Source organism: Trypanosoma equiperdum (genome assembly GCF_001457755.1).
Source record: "Trypanosoma equiperdum strain OVI genome assembly, contig: ctg_1321, whole genome shotgun sequence".
NCBI lineage: Eukaryota > Euglenozoa > Kinetoplastea > Trypanosomatida > Trypanosomatidae > Trypanosoma > Trypanosoma equiperdum.
The window spans coordinates 17,652-27,681 of NW_027123307.1; the positions used below are offsets into that span (position 1 = coordinate 17,652).

Below are 10,030 nucleotides of genomic sequence, written 5' to 3' on the forward strand. Positions count from 1 at the left end.
ATATCCCCAGTGGTCGTATCATGTGTGCATTGTCCATTTCTTTGGTTGTGTGAACAAAAAACGTACATAAATATTTAGATGAGCTTCTTGTGCCACGTGTGTCCATTTCTTACCTTTGTCGCTTCCAACGCTTCTTCATTCGGCTCCCTATGACAGTTGGAACCTCAGCGGTACTGTTGGGTGTTGCTCATCTCACGGTTGTCGTAGCTGACATGTGATTTCCTTTTTTTTTTCTGTACTTTTTATTGGGAGCCTGAAGTTTACTGGGGTCATTTATCACGTGCCTCGCGGTAGGTTAGGTCGCGGTATAGCCACTTCTGTGCACTCCAGGAGGGTTGCTCTATGTTTCTACATAATCGCGGCCTTGCTGTGGATCGAGCGGTGCTGCGGCTCAATCCGCTTATTGTTTATGTTATTATACCATTTCTTTTGCCGTTGCTTTCCATGTGTATATTACGCTGGAAGTTGGAATATGCCTGGGCCGAGCTTTTTGTTCTAAATGCACTCGTGTCAGCCTTTACCGGTCTGGTGATGTGGCTACATTCTGAGCGAGTGGCAAATATGTTCCTCCAATACTCGGGTCACTCATATGGGAAGGCAAACGAGGGCGCAGCAGCTTTATTAGGGGTGCACCGCATTTCACCCGTGCTTCCCGCTTGTGTCTCTCTCTTTTTGATGCTGATCAGCTTTTGGCACGTTGTAGTCATGATTCTTTTAGCGGTCATGTGAAGTGAGTCTCCGCATATGGCACATTGGTTTCCCGATTGCCTGTTGTCCTATGACTCTTTTCCTTGTCGTTTCACAATACACAAACACGTTTGCATACGTGCTAAATAGTGGTGGTTGCGCGTATCTAATATTTTGCTTGGTGCCGCAGTTATTACTGCTAACCCTTTTCTGCATGTGTGTGTGTGTTTGTGTATGTATTGGTTATGGGCGTTAGCTTTGATATCTGTACCGACTGCTTTGGACAAGCCAATATGTGAGAGCGGTGGTCATCTTATGGTGTCGTTTCACAACCTTCTTTGGCCTCGAAGCACCTTTCCTTTTTCTTTTTTTGCCACTGCGCGATTTATTTCTCCTCGTTTGCTGCTGTTTATGTTGTTTCATATTCAACATTGCTTTGTCGAGTACATTTTACATCTCTCTGCGTCCATTCAGGCGAAGGGTCGGTTAGCCCTTGCATGGTGAGGCTTCGCTCGGCCTGGGTTGCACAGCAATCGTCCAGAGAACTTAACACATACTTGCGGCAACGCGCATGGCATTTTGCCTCATGTGGGAACCATGCTATTGCGGCAGATTACGTCATCCGGTTACTCAATCGTCACCCGCGCGATGCGACAATGTTGTTGCTCGGTGAAGTTACAGCCCGCCGCACACGCCAGAAGCAACTTGAGGCAAAGTGCCGTCAGTCTCATGAAAGGCTATGCACTTGCATGAACGTCAACAACGCCCTTTCCCTAGTAGAGGATGAGCGGAAGCGGGAGACGCTCAAAGAATGGTTGCAGGAGCCACCACCTGCTGACGATGTGGAACTGGAGGAGCACATTATCGTCAGTGAACAGGAGCCTTTGCCAGAAACACAGGCTGCGGTAGAAGTCATGGCGCAGCGAGTGAGTGCAAAGCCGCTCGTGGGTTTGCAGTTTCCAAAGCAAAGCATCTACGGTCGTGGTATATATGCTCTTACTCGAGTGCCTTCAGGTACTGCTGTGTTGGCCGACCAACCTTTTGTTGTGCAGCGAATGAACAGCACGACATGCGCGCACTGTCTATCGTCTATCACCAGTGCCAGTAGCACGTCGTCAGCAGCGGGTGTTGTGTGTCCACACTGCGGTCAGGAAAGTTATTGTAGCATTTCTTGCCGCGATGCTGCATGGCGTGAATACCACAGCTGTTGCTGCCATGCCACGAACAAAATGTACGCGAGTTGGGAATCAAGCATGCAAGAGCTTTTCTCAACTGATGTGCCAGAGGAGTCGCGAGCTGCCTTGTGTTGCTTGGCAGTGGCGAAGATTTGTGCTATGGCGACGGTGCAACAGCAACATCCGCTCTCTCTACCACGTCTTCGGTCCCTACGCGGCCGTGCAACCTACGATGCAGCAACAGCATTGAGCGAGGTCGGTGCGCTCGCTGTGACACTTGCCCAGTCACTACACCAACAGCACCTTTACATGGAGGAAATACTCTCACTTTTTGCGCTTGTGCAGACCAATGAGTTCCTTCTTTCCGGTGGCATGGCTCTCTACCACGGTTACTCATTTCTTAACCATAGTTGCGAACCAAACTGTGGATTCGTTGGTACTAATGCAATGAACCGCCGGTTGGTGGTATTGCGGGATATACGGGAGGGAGAGCAGTTGTTGATTAACTACAACGCAGACTTAACAACATGTGTCTCTTACGAGGACAGGCGGGCACTTTGCAAACAACGTTACTTTGAGTGCTTCTGCCCAAAATGTATTCGAAGGGAGTAAATTTGATTTGTCACCAGTCTGTTAGCGGTTGCCGTAAGCGGTTAAGGGAAACTGTATTAAAAGATGTGAAACACTACTGAAACACAAGCTCGCACCTACCCACTTACATATATTTGTTTATGGAAGGAGAGACGATGTCTTTAGTATGCTTGTACATCATATCGCATTAATCTTTCTTTTTTGGGGTCTGCGTGTTTTGCTGTTCTCTTCATTGGAAGTGAGTGTCGGTGCCTCTCCTGAAGCCTAACTCTTGTTAATGGTGCAGGTACAAATCTTTTCTTCTACACCCCTCTTTTATTTTCATACACCTGTATTATCGATCTTTCTAAAGGGGAAAGAGGGGAAAGGGAGCCCGATAAGGTGGTAGTGTGTTCTCCCTAACAGTACCCCAATAAGACGGTCGGATCCTTTTGTGAGAATCGTGTTACACTATGCGGGCATCTGCAGCTGTGCGATGTATTTTATCCAGCACAACGCTCACAAGTCAGATAACTCAATTAGTTCAGCGGGCGGAACAACATCTGAAGGTTAAGCCCGCTAATCCCTGTTCCTTGGACACCAGTTCCACGCCTGTCGCGGACAATCTGTGGGAACAAGTGATGGTCGTCGCTCCGTCTGCTCGTGCTTTAAAGGAGACGGACACGCTGCTGGCACTTGTCTTTCGATTACTTCGGAGTGGGCTGCAGCCTCCCAGTGGTGAGGCTGCTACCGAAACATGGTCAGCTCTCATTCGCGACTTAGCTCCCTACAGTGATGTTGAGGCCAATTCAGTTCTTTCATACCCAGGAACCCCTGAGTGTGCCGAGGAGCTTGGGGGGGCCATGGCCAATGCTTTATGTGCTGCTGAGGGCCGCAACAATTCTAATTGTGACTTGGATGATCGCCCACTGTTGCGCCTCACCCGAGAGACGCTATTGCTAACGGGTGGAGTAGTGCCTCTTAGCGCACGGGTTCCTTGTAGTGACGGCGGGGCCATCGGTCAGCTGTTGGATGCATTTTGTGTTTGTTGCGAAGCGAGTGGCAATGCCATGATGTCTAGCGCGTCCCTGGAAGAGATGTCGAAAGCGGTACTTAGCGCCTTGCATGTTATTGCAGAAACGGTGGACGTAAGGGAAACGAGTCCATTGGTTTTGTCCCTTTTGCGATTTATGCGTTTGCTAGGTGTTCGCGAAAAGGGACAGTATAAACAAAACGATGAATCTATGGGATCTGTTGCGTCCTTTGCGGAGGAGCTCACATCTGTTCTAGCCAATAACGGCCTCGGTGCCCGCATTGTACTCTTCTTTGTGCATGAGCATTGTGAGGCAACTCCCGAGGAAATGGTACCCCTACCCCTTGTGTGTCTTGCGGCCCGAGGCATATGGAGGCACTACCGCACAGCAGACACCACGTTCCCCTGCTTAGAGCACCTTAAATACGTGAATGGTGCCGTGGATGTTACGCTGCAGCGAAATGCAAATAGCAACAATATTCTAGGACTGCAAGAAAATGAAGAGGGTGACTTGCGGCTACAGGTTTCTTTGGCTTTACTAAGGGGGATGCGGCTGCACGCAGATTCTCCGGACGTGTTTCTCCGAAGTGCTATTGATGTCGTGGACAGCTGCCCCGCGAGTCTTTCACTTGAGTATGAAGTGTTGGTGGCAAAAACTAATTTGTTGGATATGTTTGCTGATGACGAGGCAAGTTGCAGTGCTATTTACGATGATCTTTTGCAATCACTAAGGGCACTTGTGGAATTGCGGCCACGGGATGCCGAAAACGATGTTTCATCTATGAATACGCATGAAGGAGGGGAAGGGGATGCTGCAAGTGATGGCAAAGTGACTAGAAAGAAAAAGCTGCAAATTAAGCACATGGAAGAAGATAGACAGCTTTTGCGTGAGCAGTTTCAGGAGGCACACCGTATTGTTGTGGAGGCTTTTGTACGTTCTCGCATTCAAGAGCGACTAAATCAGGCTTACACCATACTCGTGACCCACAAGTATCACGGACTTGTCATCACTCAGGAGGTTGCATACCCGCTTTTAGATGTGTTGAGTCGTCGTGGTGACTGCCGTGTCTTTAATATTATTGATCTCTGTGTGCTATACAGTGGGTGCACCATTGACTATGATGCACTTACATGCCTTTTTAGGGCTTGCCGCGTTGCAGGTGACTTTTACAGGGCACGTACACTTTATCAGTTGCTTAAGGAAATGATTCCGGGCTTTCTGCTTAGAGCCCCGACCACCATCAGGGAAATGCTACGCGAGTTGAAAGTAGTGGACCCCGAACCGACGCATCTGTTTGCTGACACGCTTTTGGGGAATGGAACCATGGGTGGCGCCGAGTGTCCTGCTAATATTTTGCCCGTGGAGTTAATTGATGAAGACGATCCCTCGAATCGTCGGCGAGGCCCCCTCCGAGAACTCCCTAGTGCAAAGGCTGAGTAACAGATGGAAAACGGGTGGATTCTAAGGGAAGTTATTCGGTGCCTCAAGTCAGACTAAACGAGACTGTGCGGATAGCGGGATGGGGAAGAGATTGTATCGGTATTCATATTTCGTTGATTACCGTCATCGTGGCGCAAGGTTGTTGAAAACCAAGTTGTGGAGGCCATTGGTTGCGTGGCGCGGGTGCTACAAAGGTTTATAGTTGTGCACTGTCCTCCATGGAGTGGGTGCGGCAGTATCGTATTCTTAGTTAATGGTTGCTGTGTCTTCTCTTCCTGTTGTGCATAATGCTACAGGTTGTTCTCTGCTTATTTTGTTTTTTTTTCAATTTTTTCTCTATCCTTTTTTTTTTACATTTTGCGTTGAAGTCTCGCAAATTCTACGCGTGCCCTCAATTTCAATACAGTGAGGATCGAGAGGTCCCACAGGGTAAAAGAATTTTAAAAGGTGCGGAATTTGGAGGCAAAAGCGCACTGACACCTGAAAAATAATAAACGAAAGGTAAAGGAAGTGCTCAAAAGAAAAGTTGGTGTGTGATCCTTTGTTTCCTTGAACTTGTCCCGTGTCTTCACCGCGAGCACCAGTGAAAGGATTCACTACCAACAAGTTACCGTGTAATATATTAAAGTACGCTCAACTTTTTTTGATACGCCTCCTCTCACCAGCCAATTTGCAGGATGAGCGAAGACCCAAACGGCACGCGCTGGTTGAAATCCGAAAATAACGTGGGCCGCTCACTTCTCCTTCGGGGTGGTTGGACGGAAGGCTCTGGACTTGGCAAAGAAAAGGACGGCGTCACCACACATGTGAAGGTGCGGCAAAAAGACGGCACGATGGGAATCGGCTACGCGGGAACTGTGCATGAGACGTGGAGTACGCAGTCGGTGGCCTTCGCAGATGTTTTAGAAAAGATCAAAGCCGCCGTTTCTGTAAATGATGATAGCGATGCGGAAGGAGGGGGATCCTCAAGCCAAGCGAAGAATGAAGAAAGGAGTGATGCTGGTGGATGCGGAAAGGCAGCGAAACCGAGTGGGGGTCGCCACGTCGGAATGTACGCCAAGCGCCATGCCCTCAAAACAGAGTTTCTTCGAGCAAAGGACGGAAAATATTCCGAAGAAATTCTCGGTTCTGCTAGCTTCTCGCGCAAACAAGGGCGGGTCAAGGATAATACCGTGACTGCTGATGATGGTGACGATGTTGACAATGCTGAAAGTAAATCGGCTGATAGCGAGAGCTCTCGCGCTAAGCGGAAGCGGCGGCCCGCGCAAGACGAGAAAACGGAAGAGATTGCGTCAACATTACGGTCTGCAGTGTTGCAACGGCTAATGGTACGCACACCAAAGCACGAGCCGCGGCAGGTATCAAAGGGGAAGGCCGAAGATGGGGATGGAAGCGTTGATGATGACAGCGACAGTGGTGATGGGAATATCGTCCGTATTGTCAAGCCGTACCCACGACCGCCAAAATGCACCGATACGCCTTTCATCGAGTAAGGGCAAAGCTACTACTGGTGGAATTTACATCAAGTGGGGCTTTAGCCGTCTCCACGTGAGGAGACGGGGGAACAACAAAAGATGTTGCGTGAAAAGGTGGCCACGTGAAGTTATATGCTTGTGAATGTCGGTGCATGCACAGCTGCATACATGCATTCTCTCTTTCGTAGCTGAGGCACTTGCATTAACTACTGCGAATAGCTATAAACCGTCGTCTAAATCTCCGATACTTGCATTTACACGCTAACTACATATGTGTCATCTCTAGCTGTCAATCACTACGTTGCAAAATAAATTGCTGATTCTACCCTTTCGTCTTTACCAACTTATTCATTATTTTTTTTTTGCTTTCAACCGTCGCTTATGTAACCATTGTTTTGGTTTAGTAAAGACAAAGGTCAGAAATCATAAAAAGGGGAAGCGCCAGAGCGTTAAATAGTGTTTGTCATCATCGGTATTCGAAGTGATTCTTCATATTTTGTTTCTAGTGTTGTTTTTTCACTAAACGGTTGGCTGGGTGTGAATCTTCCAGGCATTCATTCGTACCAACGCAAATAATACCCAATTTGGGGGCGCAAGTGACCGTTACGACCCTTCATTTGGGTTGTTTTTGTGTGTAACATAGTTGTGTGTAAGGTTGTTTTCGTGCCGAGGAATCTGGCTCGTGCGCACACAATTCCATAGAGAAATAAAAAGAAAAGAAAGTACAAATACAGCAGCATACTTGGGACAAAGTTAGACAAAGCAACATACACTACCAAACTAACGGTTAAGTATTAGTTATCCATAGATACAAAAGAGAAGAGAAAGAGAAAGATACTGAGATAAGACGTAGTCAGGAGGGAGTGGAGTTGTCACTTCATCAGTGTGGAAACGCGTTTTTTTTATTTATTCGTGAGTAGCTTCAGGTGGATTAAAGGATAAACACATCGAAAATTTGAAAAAGGTGCACTGGAATCATTGCATTTGTTACTCGGAATCCTCCCCACCGACGTGGTCTTGTTCCTGAAGCAGCCTGTACAATTTCATTTTGGGGGGTTTCTGCTTCAATCTTGGGCACTGGTGAGTAAACAATTTATTTGTATATATAATACGCGTGATATATCTGCGCAATGGCTGAAAAAGTACAGGTGGTGTCACGCCTGCGTCCACCCTTACGCCCCAACAGTCCTCTTTCTGTGGTGCCAGTGGACGAGCAACGCTTGTGCGTGGCTAATCGTAGGGTGTACGACGTGGATCGTGTGTATGGTACCAATGATTCTACGGAGTATATCTTTTATGATCGTGTGGCTGCCCTTGTAGACCGCTTCCTCACTGGTTATAACGCCACGGTGCTCGCCTACGGGCAAACCGGAAGCGGCAAAACTTTCACAATGAGTGGCCTCATGCCGTTGATCTTACGGTACACTGTGGAGCGTATGGGCGGTCACACAAAGAATTTGAGTTTTCAGTGTGTGGAGGTATACGGTGAGGTATTGAGAGATTTACTTACGAGCGATCCAGCTGGATCGGCAAAACACCTCCATATACATGAAGTGGACAGCAGTGCTAACAATAGAAATGGCACGGCAAACAATCTCAATGCTAACAACTGCGGTGCATCCGTGGTTGTTGTCGGTGCTGCGCGCGTAAAGGCGCGAAACTTTGAGGAAATACAAGAAATTATAGACTACAGCAGCAAAATGCGCGCGACAGGGGCAACACAGATGAACGAGCACTCATCCCGAAGTCATAGCATCTTCACAATATTTAACCATGAACAACAGTCCAAACTCAACCTTGTTGATCTTGCGGGTTCGGAGCGTAACAAAAAAACACACAATGTGGGTCAGAGGTTTAGGGAGAGCTGTGCTATCAATGGGGGATTGCTAGCCCTCGGCAATGTTATTCGTGCCCTTAGTCGAAATAGCTTTAGCCATCCTGAGGCTCCTCAGCATGTTCCGTATCGCAGCAGCAAGCTGACGCGGCTGCTACAGGACTCACTTGGAGGTAATAGCACAACGCTTCTCATTGCATGTGTGTCCGCAGATGCCGACAACACGGGTGAGACGGTACGCACAATGCAGTACAGTGCTCTTGCCGCAAGGATTTTGAACGAACCGTTTTTACGTTTTGAAGGTCCCGCAGCAGCGTCTTTGGTGGAAGTGGGGGACGACGAAAAACGGCAGGATGAGCACGAGTGTCAACGGAATGATAATAGTGCTGCCGCCGGTGGATCGACGGAGGTAATACGACTAAGGAAGCGTGTGGCCGGTTTAGAGGAGCACCTGCAGCGCTGTCGTGAGGAGCTCAAAAATGACGAGGTGGCCTTCGCCCAACAGATCAAATACACCAAAATGCTGCTTCAGGAGAATGAGCAACTGAAGCAACGCATATCGTCCCTTGAGGGGTTCGTACCCTCCCCTTCTATGACACCACCGGCGACTGCAGCGGCGGCAGCAGCAGCTAGAGAGATGGAGATAAATAGTGCCCGGCTTCGAGAGAGAACGGCACTGTGGCAACAACTACATAAACACCGGCGGGGGAGTCCAGAGGCTGTTCAGCAGAAATTGTCCGGGCAGGAGCCATTGGCCTCCCATCGCCTGCGATCCCCGCTAATGGACGCGTGTGGGTTTGCTCCAATTAATGAATACAGTGGTCAGGAGTATTCATGGGAAGGAGAAAAGACGGTTATAAGTACACAATCTCAGCAACAGCAGCACTTGTTCGGCACAAACCCAGCTTTGCACAGCACAGCATGGAATGAGCCAGCCAAAGTTGTAGAATTACCCGAGAACATCAGTAATATCAATCATATAAATGATAGCGGATCCTTGTACTACGAGTCTGAAAAGCATGTAACCGGAAGGGAAGAACAGCTCAACTTGCTGGCAAAGGAGGCGTTATATTACCAAAACAGTAACAGTGAGTTGCGGCGGCGTCTTCGCGCAGTGATGGCTTTATATGAAGCACAGCAACAAGAGGCCGCAATGCTGCGGCACGAAGTGGAGCAGATTCGTGAACTCATCGACGGGAGGTGTCAAGTATAATATTTCCTACTGTGTTCAGCATGTCGGTCTGTTCTCTCAGTTTCTTCCTTGTTTAAAACAAGAAAAAAGGAAAAAAAAAGAAACACTGAGTGGTTATTTGTATGTGTTGGGTAGCGTCTGCTCGTGCCTATTGATCGCTTCGTACTCCCACGTCAACCGGGGGATATAAGTGCTCAATTTTTAGAGTGCGTTTCGATTCCTTTTTGTTCCCCAGTTTGTGCTCACCGTGCAGACGCGGGGTAGCCGTAAGCTCAAAATGATGCTCTTTAATGACAATAGTTGTTTGTGTGGACACGAAGGAGGTTTATGCACCCGTTCTTTTTTTTTGGTTTCGCGCTTGTTTGGGGTTTTGCATTGTTGACAGGATTTTCATTACTACCGTCATGCTTACCTCCCTGTCGCTATATCTGTTTATTCTACAGAATTTTTTTTTTCGAAACTATCTTTGCACACTTTCCTGTCGTGTGTTCTTCAGCTCTCACTCGTTTCCTCTTCGTCATTTGGGTTTACTTGAGGTGTCGTCCGACCACCTTTACCACCTCGTATACCAGCGAATACCTGTATCTTTTTTCTCTTAGCTCTACTGAAGAACTTTTTTTTTT

General features: G+C 48.0%; 5 protein-coding genes across 5 annotated transcripts; all 5 read left to right on the forward strand.

The window, feature by feature from the left end:
• Positions 1 to 342: 342 nt before the first annotated feature.
• On the forward strand, positions 343 to 729 carry TEOVI_000758600 (uncharacterized protein; the record flags this gene model as incomplete). Its single annotated transcript, XM_067221113.1, has 1 exon — positions 343 to 729. One exon carries the CDS (start codon positions 343 to 345, stop codon positions 727 to 729), a length of 387 nt encoding a protein of 128 aa, XP_067077214.1.
• A 455-nt stretch (positions 730 to 1,184) lies between these two features.
• TEOVI_000758700 (SET domain containing protein, putative) lies at positions 1,185 to 2,474 on the forward strand (the record flags this gene model as incomplete). Its single annotated transcript, XM_067221114.1, has 1 exon — positions 1,185 to 2,474. One exon carries the CDS (start codon positions 1,185 to 1,187, stop codon positions 2,472 to 2,474), a length of 1,290 nt encoding a protein of 429 aa, XP_067077215.1.
• A 431-nt stretch (positions 2,475 to 2,905) lies between these two features.
• On the forward strand, positions 2,906 to 4,906 carry TEOVI_000758800 (uncharacterized protein; the record flags this gene model as incomplete). Its single annotated transcript, XM_067221115.1, has 1 exon — positions 2,906 to 4,906. One exon carries the CDS (start codon positions 2,906 to 2,908, stop codon positions 4,904 to 4,906), a length of 2,001 nt encoding a protein of 666 aa, XP_067077216.1.
• Positions 4,907 to 5,583: 677 nt separating this feature from the next.
• TEOVI_000758900 (G-patch domain containing protein, putative) lies at positions 5,584 to 6,399 on the forward strand (the record flags this gene model as incomplete). The annotated part of the gene is made up of 1 exon (XM_067221116.1): positions 5,584 to 6,399. The coding sequence occupies one exon, from the start codon at positions 5,584 to 5,586 to the stop codon at positions 6,397 to 6,399; it is 816 nt and encodes a 271-aa protein (XP_067077217.1).
• A 1,112-nt stretch (positions 6,400 to 7,511) lies between these two features.
• TEOVI_000759000 (kinesin, putative) lies at positions 7,512 to 9,428 on the forward strand (the record flags this gene model as incomplete). Its single annotated transcript, XM_067221117.1, has 1 exon — positions 7,512 to 9,428. One exon carries the CDS (start codon positions 7,512 to 7,514, stop codon positions 9,426 to 9,428), a length of 1,917 nt encoding a protein of 638 aa, XP_067077218.1.
• Positions 9,429 to 10,030: the final 602 nt, after the last annotated feature.